General features: G+C 40.8%; 1 protein-coding gene across 5 annotated transcripts in view; it reads left to right on the top strand.

Annotated features, from left to right (window-relative positions):
• The first annotated feature begins 2,064 nt into the window (after positions 1-2,064).
• The window catches only part of TMEM245 (transmembrane protein 245), an 86,224-nt gene continuing 71,718 nt past the window's right edge, over positions 2,065-16,570 (top strand). For 2 of the 5 annotated variants that reach the window (XM_079112471.1, XM_079112470.1), the window contains exons 1-3: positions 2,066-2,671; positions 11,393-11,510; positions 12,789-12,890. In XM_079112471.1, coding sequence (XP_078968597.1) covers positions 2,090-2,671; positions 11,393-11,510; positions 12,789-12,890 — 802 coding nt within the window. In that variant the 5' untranslated portion in view covers positions 2,066-2,089. Of the gene's footprint in view, positions 2,672-11,392; positions 11,511-12,788; positions 12,891-16,570 lie in introns of all 5 variants that reach the window. The other 3 variants (XM_079112473.1, XM_079112472.1, XM_079112474.1) reach the window with 2 other exon arrangements.

The raw sequence follows: 16,570 nt of genomic DNA, 5'->3' as shown, positions 1-16,570 counted from the left end.
CTCTGTTGGGCAGCAGGGTGACACAGATGGCTGGTGGTGATTTATGTCTCTGAGCACATGTGAGGCATTCCCTGTGGGACCCCCTAGAAATGACTCAGGACTTTTTGGGAGGGAGGACCTTGAATTGGTGAAAATGGGCACCAAAAGCTAATGTGACCATAATTTGTGATCATGATCTAAGACGACCTGAACACAGTAGTTAAGCAGCAGAGCAAAACGCAGGAGCAACTGAAGGAAACATTCATTGAGTCAAACTCCAAAGACAGATGGAAAAACTGTGACCTGAAGGTGCTAAATGAGATGCTAAAGAATTACTCTGCCTTTTGCTTCATTTACCAAATCCCTTTATCCCCAAGATTTGGTAAGCAAGTCTATTTGCCTGAAAACTGTTTTACTTTAGAAGAGAAACAAAACTTATGTTGAAATTCACATTAAGACATGTTAAAAACAGGAAAGGAATAACCTGCAGGGTTTGAACATTCACATATTAATTGTTCAGTAAAGGTTTTCAGTCCTAAATTTTAAAGATAAAAGCCTTATTTTTAGGGTATTTTTGTAGCTAGAAGGCTTGGATTCCAGCACTTTTGCAATAGAGCAGAAGCACCCTGCACTGCCCAGAGCTTCCTCTTTTTCACAACATCCCTGTGGCAAGAGCTTCTATTATTATCATTCCCATATGACAGAGGAGACATTGAGTTTGGAGGCTTAACACCCCACACCAGGTCCCAAAAAGAAACAATGGCAGTTTAAGACTTTCATGTAGACCACTTTGAAGTTTAGACTGCTCCCATACTGATGAGACAGGGACCACCACAGGGACAAAGGATAAATGCACCCCTGGGTCTTGGCTTATGCCCCAGTAGAAGCCCATAAGGAGGCTTGATGTGTGCCATCTTCAATTTTGTATCTAAGGTCAGCGTGCCCTGTGCGTGTCCTCTTGAACAGGTGCAGTCGTTTGTCTTTAGCACAGGGCAAAAAACTGGAGTTGAGTATACCTGCCGCCAATTAACATCCCCTCCCTGCAAATAACCAATAAAACCAGCTAGCTCCCTTTTGTTCAGGGACATCTTGTAGGGGCTGTCTCCCTTCCTAAATGGAAGCCCCCAAAAGATGCTTACCTGCATATTGGCTTGCCAGACTTGATTTCATTTGCATCCTCGTGGAGTCAAAAGATTCCAGTGTTTGATAGCACTGACACCTGCACACGTGGTTGTGAACAGCGAGTGTGCATTACAGTGCATTGAGGAGCTTTAAAAATTACCACAGTATTCCCTGGTCAGACCAGTTAGCATAGATGATAACGAGTTACAGATGGAGGATTCAGAGTTTGCCGCCTCTTCTGCTAGGTAGCTGCGTGACCTTAGCCAGGTACTTGGTTCCCTGTGCCTCAGTTTTCCTGTTTGCAAAATGAGAGTAACACCTTCTTTTGAAGGGTTAAGGATAAAAAGAGTTAATAGGAGTGAGGCACTTAGAACAGAGACTGCCACATGGTAATTGCTATTTAAAATCTTGCCAAATACACCAGAGTGAACACTTTTGTTTTTTAAATTTTTAAAATTTTATTTGTTCTAATTTGTTGTACATGACAGTAGACTGCATTTATACATTTTGATAGCTCAGACATAAATAGGGTGTAATCTCCCATTCTTCCGATTTTACATATTGCAGGATCACATCAGTCATGCCGCGAGACATGTACACGAGGTAACAGAGAACACTTTAGCAGCGTGTATTAAATCAGCAAAACGGAGTCTGGACAGCGGTCTTATGCAAGTACTCCCCAAGGGTTTTCTGTCTCTGTACATGGCGCCTTTTCTGGGACACTGCCTCCGCAGTGGACGTCAACTGAGGAGGGGAGAGCGCTTTTTAGTGTTTTCCTGGGATTTCGGAACTGGTTACCTCGACCTGCCGGGACCCCGCGCGGGGCGGCGCGCTCGCCGAGCGCCCTGGGAGTCGTAGTTTCCCAGGCGCGCGCTCGCGGCCCCGCCGGAACTACGGCTCCCACAAGGCCACGCGGCGCCGCCCCGCGCCCGCCCGCGCTCCCCGCCTGCTCTCGGCTCCGCCTCTGGGCCGCCGGGGCAGAGGCGCGATGGCCGACCGAGGCGGCTCTGCCGAGGTGCCCGGCCCGCGGGACTCGCCCCGTCAGGACCACCGGGCCCCGCGCGCTGCCGGGCCGGGCGGCGGCGGAGTCGGCGAGACCCCGCGGACCGCGGCGCTGGCGCTGCGCTTCGACAAGCCCATCAAGCAGGCCTTCTACAACACCGGGGCCGTGTTGTTCGTCTGCCTGTGCTGCGGCGCCGCCGTGCTGGTCTACTTCATCCTGGAGGCCTTCCTGCGGCCGCTGCTGTGGGCCGTGCTGTGCGGCACCTTCCTGCACCCCTTCAAGAGCTCGCTGACGCGCCTGGGCCGCCACTGGCTGCAGCGGCTGCACCGCGCGCACACGCCCATCGTGCTGGCCGCGCTGCTGCTGCCGCTCTGCTTCGCCGACTACGGCGTGGAGGCCCTGGGCGAGCAGGCGCTGCGCCGCCGCCGCCTGCTGCTGCTGCTGGGCGCGGGCGGCCCGCTGCTCTACGGCCTCTACTGTCTCGGCAGCTACCTGGGCGTGCAGGTGCTGCTGGCCCACGCGGGCGATCTCATCTGCCGCGGGCTGGACTACTTCAGCAGCCTGTGGGTGAGTGAGCGAGCGGCCGGCCGGGCCCCCTAGGCGGCTCGCCCCTCCGCGCACCCTGGCTTGCTGGGGCGCAACCCTCCAGTTCCAACTCGTTGCGAAAGGGCGACCAAAGGTGCTGCAGTGAGTGTCCGTGCCTCCTGCCTTCCAACACCTGAGGAACTTGGCTCGTTTCCTCCGAAGGAAAGGCGGGTGCGAGTTGCAACATCCCAGGGGGTCTAGTGTCCTGGCTGAGAAGCGCTGTTGCACTTTGCGAGCGGAGGCCTCAGAGCACGGAGGGGCGTGCTTAATTTTACTCCTGGTTGGAGAGGGAGGGCTGGCTGCTTTGACCACTCTCAGTTGTGCACGTCTGGGTGCCAGAGTTGGAACGGATCCTAGAGTTTCGAGTTCAGTTTGCTATCCGACAGATAGGAGAGGTGACTTCTTACCAGACCAGGGCCAGTTAAGGACAAAGAAAGGGCTGGCTAACTCAGTTTTCTTAGGTCCTAAAACAAAACTTTCTTCACGGCCAGGTGCTGCCTCTCGGTTCAGTTTATTTTAATATAGTGTGTGCGAGGCACTAGGTGCTGCGCGCCCGAGCCTTTCCACACTCTACTTCTTGGGAACTTCTTCAGGACATGTCGTCCTGCTGGGTGAAGGAGGTAGATTTGTGATGCTTGGATCACTCCCAGTTTACTCTTAAAAAACCAGGGAGCCTTAGAATTGGAGTTTCAAAGATAACCTTTTAACACATTTTCCAGCTCAGTCTATTGTTGGCCGGTTTATCCACATTTTAACTGGAAACTGTTGAAAACAAGTGGATAGTTGATGCTTCAGAATGTTAAGAATGTTGATCTTTACTGGAGGGCTTGGGGCTGTAGCTCAGCGGTACAGGGTGCTTACCATGCTGGAGGTCTGGGGTTCTTTCCCCAGCCCCCTGAGCAACAACAAAAGAACATCAAAAGCCCGCACACAAAACCCATTTAAAGAATTTGGTTCACTTTTGTCAGTGAAATAAAGTTCAATGTATCTTAACATAGTTAAGTTGCGAAATAATTCCACCTATCTGATAAGCAGGGTTTTGAATTGCCTGAGGTCTTTGGTAGGGTAATTGAGCCCAGAACACTGTCTTTTCTTGCTTATGGATACATACCATCTCTCTGTTCCATTAAGCATGATGTTAGGTCCTGTCTTCTGTGAAGGATTTTAAAAAAAGGGGTAAGATGCAAGCTCTGACTGCAAGGCGCATATATATTTATATGAGATTATCTTTTTTGTTGTTTCTGTTGCTGTGGATTGAACCCAGGACTTTGCATGCTGAACACATGCTCTACTGGAGCCCCATATGTGAGCATACTCGAGTGGAGTTAGTATACGCAGATAAATGTTGGTCACCCACCTGTTATGGGCCACAGGCTCAGAAGTCACAGTGTCTTTTTTTTTTTTTTTTTTTTTTAATGCTGGGAATTGAGCCCAGGGCCTCGAGCATGCTAGTGTTCTACCACTGAGCTACACCACCCGCCCTGTGGTTTGTTTTTATGGAGCACAGTTCAGTGCTCTTTTATCTTGTTTCACGGTATAGTTAAGTGGATTGCATGCCTCATATAAAAGGCAGACTACTGTGTGCCTTGAGGTGTATGGGATGCTTGCTATCCTCAAGAAATTCAGTACTGTTCACATCAGACACATTTACAGATTCTGCTAACATTTTTGACTGTTGATACTGCCCAAGTAGCATATTCATCCAAACTGTAGGAAATTAGGAACAGAAAGTTCTGTCATACATGAATAGTAAGTATTTTCAACAGGAGCAAGAAGTTGAGTTCGTAGGTAAGGTGGCACGGTTAGGGGAAAGTGAGGCAAAGGCCAGTCCCTCTCAGACACTCAACTCAGTGGAAAGAGTTGAGAAAGTGAGTACCTGGGAAGAAGCATCTGCAGTTCGATGTACATAGCTTTGAATATCTTAATACTGAAAATAAACCCTCATGTTTGCGTTTTACTTGTGTGGTGAGTGGCAAGGAAGGGCCAAGATAGATTAGACTGGGGGTTGAAGGGAGGAAGCTCACGCCTGTTAAATTTTTTTTTTTTTTTTTTTTGGGTGGGGGGTGTGGTATGAGGATTGAACCAGGGCCTTTACATGCTAAACATGTGCTCAGCCACTGAGCTAACAGAAGTCAGCCATTTGTCCGCAGTGGTGGGAGCAATGGAGAAGGGGGTTAAAAACCAGCAAACCTATAAAGGAATAGTATCAATGAGCTAAAAAGTGAGTAGGTCTACATTTGAGAATAGGGCCTCAGAGTTGACCTGAATTTGAGAGAAACAGGCTTGGAGCAGAAAGTGCTGATTAAGGCCTGACTTGAAGCAAGAGGCTATGTGACCAGGCATGGGCCCTCTTTGTAACTCTTCTGTCTCATTGTCCGATCCGTTTGGTTTTGTGAGCCTAAGCAGGACTGCCTGTTACAGAACAGCAGCCTTTATGCTTCTAGACATCTTCTGTAAATGTGAGCCTGCTGCTGAAGAAGGGAATAGATAAGAGAGGTGGAGAGAAAAGTTACTGTGTTTGGGCTAATCCACATTTTGGTGAGCTGATGTTTCATACATTTAAGATCCAAGGTTTAGGACTGGGGTTGTGGCTTGATGGTGGAGCGCTCACCTAGCATGCTTGAGGCCCTGGGTTTGAGCTGCAGTGCAACATAAAAATAAAATAAAGGTGTTGTGTTCACCTACAACTAAAAAAAGAAAATGTTAAAAAAAAAAAAAAAAAATCCAAGGTTTGAACATTTACCATGTGCCAGGCACTGGATTAGGTTTTTTTCGTCGTTGTAATTTCGTTCTCAGCCCTGTGAGGTGGGAGGAAGGAATTTAGAGGTTGATCTGTTCATGCTATCAGTAAATGGCATTCTTTGGACCTACCAGCAGGTGAATTGCTTTCACCAAAATTCTAGTAACCTTCAGTAAGGATTTTAAAAAGTTTCTCCCCATGCATTGTGGTTAAAAAGGGTTTTTAGTTTAACTTTTTAAAATGTAAATTGACTGTAGTTATCAGGAAAAATATCAAAGAATATAAGGATGGGATTAACCACAGCTGTTCTCCCAAAGGTCCTGGGATCCTGGCTACCTGGAAACCTTAGTCGTTCTTTCTCTGTTGTGTCCTTTTATCTGTGCAGTCTTTGCAGGTCCTATACAGTTTTCCTTTGTGATGTCCTTCGTGCCTGTTTTTTTCTTTGTCACAGTTTATCTTTGTAGTTCGGTTCCTCTTTACCTCACTTTGGATCATTTCAACTGTTGACTCCAGTTTCCTAACACTCCATTCTGCTTACAGGTGAAAGACTAATTAATCCATTATTTTATGAGTGATTCCTTTAAGTAATTTCAAATATATTAGAATATTACCGTGGCACTGATACTGTAATGCTTAAAAAAAAATTGGACTGGGGATAGACTGTATTTCACCGCATAAACCTTGTGATTTTATGCCAAGTTTTTTTCTTTTTTCTTTTGGCAAAAAGTGGAGTGTGACCATTATGTGAAGCTTTTTTTTAAAAAAAAAAATTTGTGCTGGTATTACTTAAAAATCATTTATTACTAAACTCTCTTTGCTGCAAATTAGGATCCATGGAATACTTACGGATATGTTGTTTTAATGTGCTGGTGATGATTATGTGGTAAAATATGGTAGCTCAGTGGTAGAGCACTTGCTTAGCATGCATAAGGCCCTGGGTTCCCAGCAACCCTCTACCCCCCAAAAATCATTTGTTGCATGAAACTGACATGTGGCTTAGTCCTTGACCTGTCCACATGGTGTGGAGTTGTGCAAGATAAGTCTGAAATACTGGTGATCTCACTTGCTTCACAGGTTTCTTTTTATCTTTTTTTGCTACTGGGATTGGACTCATGGGCTCTTAAACATTGAGCTCTTCCCCAGCCCAATTTTTAATATTTTATTTTGAGACAGGGTTTTGCTCAGTTGCTTAGGACCTCCCTAAGTTGCTGAGGCTGGTTTTGAACTCGAGATCCTCTTGCCTCAGCCTCCCGAGCTGCTGGGATTACAGGCTGTGTACCCCTGCACCCGGCCTCACCCTTTTTCTCTCCTGGGAGTATTCTGATCTCCTTTCCCTCTTAGTTCAAATTTATTAAAAAATTTGAAGACTGAGCCAGACACAGTGGCATATGCTTGAAATCCCAGCAATTGCAGAGACTGAGGCATGAGGATTACAGCTTTGAGGCCAATTTCAGCAACTTGGGCCTTAAGCAATTTAGCTAGACCCTGTCTCAAAAAAAAAAAGAGTGGGTTTAATCCCCAGTACAAAAAAAAAAAAAAAATCGAAGACCATTTGTAGTTTCGCAGTAGTAATAGATTTGTTTTCTTCTTGGTTTCTGTTCCCATTGTTTTCATCTTAATTAAAAAAAAAAAAAAGGAGGTGGACTTGCCTTGCAGATAAGGGCCCTTCTCTGGGTCACTCAACCCTGTTTGTGTAAAGTGACAGTGGGCTTGGATGGTATGTAAGTTTCTTTGATGTTCTATCCTACAGATTGTGAGAGGCCCTTAGGAACAGCATGTTAGCAGGTTATTGGGTCTGCTCCATTCCACTTCTAAACCCTCTCTAGTTTTGTTTCTGCTTACCTGGTAGCAGTGAAGAAATTTTCAGAGCTTAGTTCTTTCAGTTAAAGACATTGATTATAAAAATTCTTGACTCTTCAAGTTTCCATATGACAAAAAGAATAGTTCACAAATGGGAATTTTAAAGGAGAATGAGGTACCTAAAGCAATTGCTGATCCTGACTCTGATTAGGGCTGTGGCATCATAACTTGAGACTTGTTTTATTGTCTCAGAGAAAGACTTAGGGAAGTGTTCTGCAAAAGTACACAACTGAAGCAAGCCAGGTTTTCTAGTTGATGCCCAGATGACAATAAATAGCATGGAGACATAGTCTAAAAGGAATCTCTACTTAATATTTTATGAACTTAATATGCTGTTTAGCTAGGATCATGTGGTTTATCATGACAAATGAAAAGAAAATGTGATTGTTTATTAGTTTGCTTTACTTCAAGTGCTAAGTAAATTTTGTCAATTTTTATGCAGCTGAGGTAGTATCTGCACATTAGCACTGAAAATGACTGTGGACTATGTATTTTGAAAAGGAGACATAGTATTGAAGAAAATAAGTTTGGGAATGTGTGCTCTCTTATCTAGTTGGCTCATTGATTTATGCTTGGGTGAAAATTCATGCATGAACAGATTTGCTTACAGGCTAAATATATCTAAAGTTGACTTGTTGACCTCAGGCTTCTGTGTTAGTGAAGGTTTAGGAATAAAAAAAACTTGTAAGGGTTCTGAGATGAGGAACTCTGGGGACTGGGAAGGTGGCTCAGTGCTAGAGCCCTTGGTCTGGCATGCACAGGACCCTGGTTAGATCCGCAGCACTGCAAAAACAATGAAACAAAACAAAACAAAATTGTGTATCAATTGTGAATAAATACTCATTTTCACTGTTATTTTAAAAAAATGTAATGACTCAAGTAAAATGTGCTCAAGTAAAATGTGTTAAAAAATAATTTAAATAGCCTAGAAGTTTATTGGTAAATGATCCCTTTTCTTTGCTATATCCCAGTACAGATGTTGCTGCTGTTAGCTGATGTACAGCCTTTTAAATTTATATCTGTGCCTGTGTGAAGATACAAAATTTAGGGATTTTTAAAATTTTTTAAACAAAGTGGATGTCATACATGTATTTCTGCCCTTTTCTTTTGTTTATCCTAGTATTGTGGACTTCTTTCCTCTTTAGTACTTATATAGACTTCTTTTTTTTATTTTTTTGGTGTTGGGGATCGAACCCAGGGCCTTGTGCTTACAAGACTTGCATTCTACGGACTGAGCTACCTCCCCAGCCCCAGACTTCTTTCTTTCTAATACTGCTGAAGTATAAATGCTTTTTCCCCCCCTGAATGGCTTTTAGAAAGTGTTTCTGACAGATTGTCTTAGTTCTGAGTTTGTATTAGAATATTCTGATACACATTTTAAGTAATTGTAGAATCAATGTTTAATATAAACTAGTTTTTTTATAATGGCCATATCTTTTGGACTAATAATATTACTTCTGTTAATCTTTTTTTTTTTTTTTGGTAGTAGGGATTTAACCCAGGGGTGCTTAACCACTGAGCCACATCCCCAGCCCTTTTTTGTATTTTTTTTGGAGACAGGGTCTCACTGAGTAGCTTAGGGCCTCACTAAATTGCCGAGGTTGACCTCGAACTTTTGATCCTCCTGCCTCAGCCTCTGAGTCACTTGGGATTATAGGTGTGGGCTACTTGCCTTGCACTTTTGTGAGTCTGTTCTGAGGAAGCACTTAAAAATATTTTCAAAAATCCATAAACCAAAGAGGTTTTTTTTTTTTTTTTTTAAATTACAAACATTTCTTTTTCTATTTACAAGTGTATTATATACTCATAGGATAAAATTCATTCAGTATTTGTGGAAAAAAAGTAAAGCATAAAGAAGCAGTCCCCTTGGGCTGGGGTCATGGCTCAGTGATAGAGCACTTTCCTGGCATGTGTGATGCACTGAGTTCGATTCTCAGCACACATATAAATAAGTAAAGATCCACTGACAACTAAAAACTATTCAAAAAAAATAGAGGGGCTGGATCTGTGGCTCAATAGTAGAGCGCTTGCCTAAAGTGTGAGGCACTGGGTTCGACTTTCAGCACCATATATAAATAAATGAATAAAATAATGGTCTATCAACATCTAAAAAATATTTTTAAAAAATAAAAAAAGTACCCCTTGAAATCCAACCATTCAGAGATAGCTATTTAACATTTTTGTGTTGAGTGTATTTTCACCATTTATAAATTTACAGATGCATAAATTTATACTGTGCTTTTAAATATAGATATTCATCATGCCTTTGAAAGTCTGAGTAATTATTCATTTTTGGAGATACCATTGTTTAAACAGTCCACTATTAAGTGACATTGTAGGTTGTTACCAGTTTTTTACATTGTAAACTGGAACAGTGAATATTTTGATATTTATCTGCAGAGTATTCAGACATTTCCAAAAGTGAAATTGGGAGTATGTTTAATAACTAGTTATTTTAACTAAAATGAGGTATTTGCTGAATGAAAATACTTATAGATCATAAGTTTCTCCTTAAAATATCTGAAGTATGCAGTCTTTTGTTTTTGCTTTCCCTGCTAGTAATACTGATTCCTTATAAGTGCGGGTAAGAAACAGAAACCTCTTGGGAATTGGTTTAAAAGAATCATAGACTTAAAAGCATATACCTTCTTGCTGAGGGCAGACTTTCCTACCTTGTCATTCTCAAATTAGGTTCAGCAGTTGTTCAAACATAACTTATTCTCTTTCTAGAGAGCTATCATTTGTTAGAAAACTTTATTCTCATATTAAGCTGAAATGTGTTGTTTCCTAATTTCCACTTACAATTTCTGCTTCAGAACCACAGAAAATTAAATCTCAGCCCTCTTCCCTGTGACATTTTTCCAGCTGTTTGAAGACAGCTATCAATCTTGATATTCTATATTCTTTTCTAAGCTTGTTTTCTAGCTCCCAGCTGTATGTGTATCACATACGCTCTAATTTGTTTCCTTTCTCAGCCTGAATTTTATTCTTAATGCAGTTTGGTAGTGCAGAATTCATTGAGACAATCACTTTACCTGATACTAATATGGTCCTTAATAAATAGGCTAATAAATAGTCAGAAGCTACAAACCATTTTAAGACCTGAAGATTACTTTTATTGGTAGGTGTGACCAAAATAATTTGGGGATGGGTTCTTTTTCTGTCTTGTAATAATACTACTAGTTCTTATGCTCTGAATTATATCTGGATGTTCTTTTTTTGTTTTAGTTTGCTTTCTTTTTTCCAAGGTTCATGTCAAACTTGAATTTTACATTCTTAGACTAAATTCTTGGTGTTCAAATTGGTTCTGGAGTATGTATTTCTTCCATCTTTTATAAATGCTCTATGAAAATACAGGTTTCTATGTAGGCCACACTGATGTATTGTGATGCTTCTTGAGGCCTAGTTATAAATAGCTTCAGAGTAGAGAGGTGGGGAGACACAGGCTGGTTCTTCTGCTTTCAAGTCTTGCAATTTCTTTCACTAGTTATGTTTTTCAGGTGCACTTTTTCAGCTGGTGCTTCTGACTCTGAGCTAGGTTCTAACCCTCTGTTACCCAGATTATCTCAGAGGGTCACACACCTCAGCTGCTTGCCTAATTCCTTTCACAGTGACATCTGTCTGATGGCCTTTAAAAAAAAAATCAGCATAGACTGGAATAGAATTGTTTTAACCTGATTCTTTTTAGAAATCTTTTTTCTTCCCTTTTTTCCCCCTTTTCATTTATTTTCAAAACATTAATCAATGTTGAAAACTAGGAATTCCACAAGATTTAGGTTACAATTTAAATCCATGGTGTATTTATTAAATATTTTACCTTAAGTGCTTTTATACATAAAACGGGTTTTGAACTTTAGCATGTCTTAAGTTATAACAATATAGTTTTTGTTTTTGTTAAGTGCATATTTAAATATTATATTACATGAAATTTCAAATGCCTGTTTATTTCGGAACAATTTAAACAGGAGGGGAGGACGTAGGGATGAAACTTCTCTGTGCTATGTGCAGAGCACTCATATGATACTGATGCTTACAGATGTATAATTGTATGCTCATTTTCATGTATATGTATCTTACAGCTGTCTATATTTCATTTATTTAAGATCTGGACGTTGGTAGTTGGCTATGTGTTGACTGTTTCATTCAAGTGGAATGCAAGCACTGAACGCTACTTGAGAGCGATTTCAATTCCTGTCTGGATCATATTGCTTTTTCATCTAGGTGGGTCCCTCTTTTTGGAGAAAAGAAAAAAATGTCTAGCTTAAGGTCAACAGAGACTGTGTGAATGAAAGTGGATTCTTTTTAGTGGTATGTGTTGCATTTAAAATTCTTTAATCTTTAGAAAGTGTTATGCTTTAGTTTTTTTTATTAATCTTTAATGAAAATGATATGCTTTTAAAATATCAATCTTTTAATTATTTCATTAAAGTCCTTTAAAAGTAAGTATAATCTTAAAAAGTAGAATGCTCCGGACTGCATTTAGTTGAGTGTCACACTTAGCATGCAGATACTCAGTCAAGCACTGTGGGAGGCCTGGTGTATCATGCACTGAAGGACTGAAGACCAGAGGAGGGAACTGGGCCGGGAGGGTCCGGGAGGAGGTGGAGGTAAGGATATGCAATATGAAGGCCTTTCTCTAATATTTGAAGGGCTTTCTGTCCTGTGAAAGAGTGGTTTAAGCAGATCTCTGTAACCATGAGGGAGAGATTCAGAGCCGAGTAGCTTCAGAGAAAGTCCTTGTTCCCCATAGGGACGGTCAGGTGTCAGGGCTGCTCTGAGTAGTGAGTTCCCTGTTGTGTGGAACCACCCACTGTTATCTGGGTGGCTGCTAGGATGTGGTTGAGTGCTTTCTTTTTTTTTTTTTTTTTTTTCCAGCATGGTGCATATGGTTGGGACTTCTATTTCCAAGTCTGAGTTGATGGGAATATTAAGTTCTAATTTTAAAACAGAATTCAGTAATCCAGAGCAGCAGATAGCCTAAATTAATTTTTAGAGCTACTTCTTATACACAACAACAACAACAAAAACCAGATTGCAAACATCTCCGCTTAGAATCAGATGCTGAACAAAGCAGCATTCTCTAGCTTCCTGGAGTTGGAATGCTTGAGTTTATCTGTAAGATCAATGAACGGTTCCATGTGACTCGTTTTGAATTTGAGGAAGGGAGACGGGGGAGGCAGGCCAGTATGTCCATGTGGCTGTGCTCATTTTGGGGTCAGGTGGGTGGTTGAGTTTGGGTTGGTCTTTAGAATGGACTAGATTCCTTAGGCAGCTCATTAAGGACAGGTTGGCACAAACCCGATCCTTTAGACCTGGGGCCTTTGAGAGCAGGAAATAGAGGTGATCTGTTTGTTGGCCTTCAAAAAGTTTTTTTCCTTGTGAAATAATTTTGTAGTTAGCATGTATACTAAATTATTTTGTCAGTCAACAAAACTGTCTTTTATGAACAAGTACTATGATTTGATTTAACTAAAAATGTTAATTCTTAATAATTTTCAGCATCCCTGGCTGGCTCATGGAGAATTCCAGTATTCCTGGTTATTGTGTTTCTGATGTCTGTGGGTACCCTCTATGAAAAACAGAATGGAAAAGAGTCTGCTGGTAAGAAATAGAGCATTCTGTGGATATTGTTCTTGATGAATTTTGGAGTATAACTTTGTTAAAAAATTCTATGATGAAGTGGTTTTAAATCTATTTAAAAACCTGTAGTGGTTTCCAAACAGAAAATGAATTTATTTAAAATATTTTTGGTTTTTAGACTGTCTTCTTTTTGCCCCCCTCCCTACCAACTACTGGAGATGAAACATAAGGATGCTTTACTACTAAGCTATATCCGCAACCTTTTTAATTTTTTTTATTTGAAATAAGATCTCACTAAGTTGCTGAGGCTGGCCTCAGCCTTGGATCCTCTTGCCTCAGCCTCCTGAGTTGCTGGGATTATAGGCATGTGCTACTACACCCAACTCTTCTTTTTGTATTTTTTATTGAGATATAATGCATATAATATACAATTAACTGTCAACCATTTAAAAATGACATTTAGGATATTCACAATATTGTGCAACCCTTAGCTCTCCTAATTCCAAGACATTTTCGTCATTCCAAAAGGAAACTATACATATATTAAGACTTTTTATAGTTGAATAATATTCCATCTCATGTATATGCCACATTTTGTTTATCCATTCATCAGTTGCTGAATGGGTTGTTTCCATTTTTTTTTTTTTTTTCTGTTCTGAATAGTGCTCCTCTGAATATTCATGTATAAGAATTTGTTTGAATATTTTCAACTTTTAAAAATTCCTTGTTTTAGAATTTTAATTTCATTTTTATGTTAACAAATACATAAAAACATAAAAATTGTACCCATAAACTGGGTATCATGTAGCATTTTGATACATGTATACCATTTTTAGTTCTTTAGGGTATTTACGTAGGATTGAAATTACTGGGTCATATGGCAGTTCTATTTTAACTTTTTCAGGAACTGCCAAACTATCTTCCACAGCAGCTGCACCATTGTGCATCCCACCAGCAAAGCATGAGGGTTCCAGTTTCTCCATATTCTTGCCAACACTACTTTCCGTTTTTTATAATGACCAGTATGAGTGGGTGTGAGGTGGTATCTTTTGTGATGTGGATTTCTGGCGGCTTAGGAGTTCTGGATACTTCTAGATATATGATTTGAAAATATTTTCTTCCATTTTGGGGATTGTCTTATTCTCTTGATAGTCTCCTTTGATGTGCAGACTTTTTTTTAATATATATATATTTTAGTTGTAGGCGTACACAATACCTTTATTTTATTTTTACATCGTGCTGATAATCAAACCCAGGACCTCATGCGTGCAAGCACTCTATCACTGAGCCACAACCCCAGCCTGACATTTTTATTTTTAAAGTCTAATTTTTCCATTTTTCCTTTTGTTGCTTGTGCTTTGCCAGATCCAAGTTCATGAATATTTACCAGTATGGTTTTTTAAAAATTTTTAGTTGTAGTTGGAGTTTATTTATTTATGTGGTGCTGAAAATCGAATCCAGTGCCTCACATGTGCTAGGCAAGTGCTCTACCACTGAGCCACAACCCCAGTGCTACCCCTGTGTTTTCCGATAAGAATTTTATGTTTTTATCTTGTATTTAGGTCATTGATGCATTTTTTTGGTACTGAGGATTGAACCCAGGGGTATTCAACCACTGAGCTCCATCCCCAATCCTTTTTTGTATTTTATTTAGAGACAGGGTCTCTCTGAGTTGCTTACGGCCTCGCTAATATGCTGAGGCTGGTTTTGAACTCAGGACCCCCCTGAGCCACTGGGATTATAGGCTTTTGCCACCGCTCCCGGTAGGCCATTGATGCATTTTGAATTAATTTGTCGTTGTTGTTGGGGTACTGAGGATTGAACCCAGAGCCTCTTTCATGCTAGGCAAATACTCTGCTACTGAGCTATACCCCCACCCCTTTTTAAAATTTTGAGAGAGGGTCTTGCTGTATTTCCCAGGCTGGCTGCAAATTTGTAGTCTTCCTGCATCAGCTTCCCAAATACCAGGGGTCACAGGAGTGTCTGTACCTGTCTGTAATCCACAATTTAAACTTACATCATAAGCACCTTTCTCTGTCACTGAATATACTTCTATAGCATTGTTCTTAACATCTTTCATTTTATTTTAATCACAAGACTATTTGTGGCACACTGGTATGTTTGTTCAGCTTCCTTATAAAGGTTTTTTTTTTAAAAAATTCTATTTTATTTGGTAAGTGAATAATATCTGATAATTGTAAGATAGCTTTGTATCCATAAATATATGTTCAGAACTTTATCTGAAATGAAGAAACCTTAATCAAATATTTTGACAGTGGAAAATTGGGAAGATTTTATTTTATATTTTGCTGTCTTTTTAAGTTTTCTGTTTTAATCCTGTTTTCCTGCTCAGAATCTGTTGGACTATGTGATTATATATCAGACCAGTGGAAATAAATTTCCTGCCTTGGCATCTAGTGCCGAAAGCTCAGCAGTGTTGCTGGATCCTTGGGTGGGTTTTCTCCTTTTTCCTTTCCCTAGTTGTGAGTGATTCAAGCAGCTCTGGTTGCTCTTTACCTCTCAGCTGGGATGCCTTTCTTTTTTGATTGCTTTTGCCCAGGGCTGATTAAGTAGAGGCAGCCCTTTGTGTGTCTGTTAAGTTCTATATCCTTGGATTCAGCCAACTGAATATCATGCCTTGTGTTGGCATGCAGACCAGATTTATGGTATTTGTGTTCTTGACCATTACAAGGAGGGAAATCACAGGGATGCAGAGCAGATGTTGAGAGCAGATTTGGTTTTCCTTGTTTTACTCTCATTCTAGCCTGCTTCTTGATCAGGAATCCTTTTCTGGTCTTCTGGTCTTAATGCTCATCATAAAATGAGTATAAAATATTTTCACCTTCTAAATTTTTTCCTCATGCCTTTAGAACCTTGTTTCTTTATGAATCAGGACTTGGCCTTCCTTGTCCATAGTGGGACTGCTCTTTCCTGTATTTATACTTCCTTCCCTCCTGTAGGTACAGTTAGGTACAGAAGGGCTTCCTGGCACTGCTGACCTTGCTCCTGTGTGCCAGTTCCCTGTGCAGGTATCTTTTACGTCTTCTGAGCTTTGAATCTTTGGCTGCTGTAGAAGCTTTTTGTAGTCTGTGGTTCACTAGACTCACAAAATTAGTTCTCTGGATTTCATCAGCATTCAAAATAAGAGTTTATTTAGTTCCTAGTTCCAGAAAATTCTTATGGGTCATTGCTGAGTTAGTTTCAGTAGTTTCATCTGAACCCATAGACCTTAATCAGTGGCTTTCTCTTGGACCCAGGAAGCTTTTACATGGTATTTCCTGGAAGTCCAAGGTAAAATGCAGGGAGAAATGTTTATGTGACTACCATGGGCTGAGAACTCTGTTCAAGTGTGCTCTTTGTAAAAATCCACCAACCACCCAACCTACCAACCAAAACCCCAAAACCAACAAAACAAAAAATAAGCAAATCAAACTCTGTAAAATGTACGTGTCCATTTGCACATGGAGACATTTAATTTCAGAGGTTAACCAACTTGCCCACAGTCACACAGGTAGAGCTAAGATTTAAAACCAAGATTCTTGACCCTAAGCCCAGTGTTTTTCCCTTTCTCAGGCTCTTTCAGTAAACAACAATCATGGCGAAAAATTATCATCTACTGATCCTTCTTGCACTATTCGTAGTTGTCAGCTCCTTCCTTCTTCCACGGTGGCCCTGTTGGTGTGTCACAGCTTCAGGACCTA

This window comes from Sciurus vulgaris (assembly GCF_902686455.1).
Source record: "Sciurus vulgaris genome assembly, chromosome: 15".
Taxonomy (NCBI): domain Eukaryota; kingdom Metazoa; phylum Chordata; class Mammalia; order Rodentia; family Sciuridae; genus Sciurus; species Sciurus vulgaris.
Note: the sequence above shows the minus strand (reverse complement) of the source record. Positions and strands in the feature narration are given on the sequence as shown.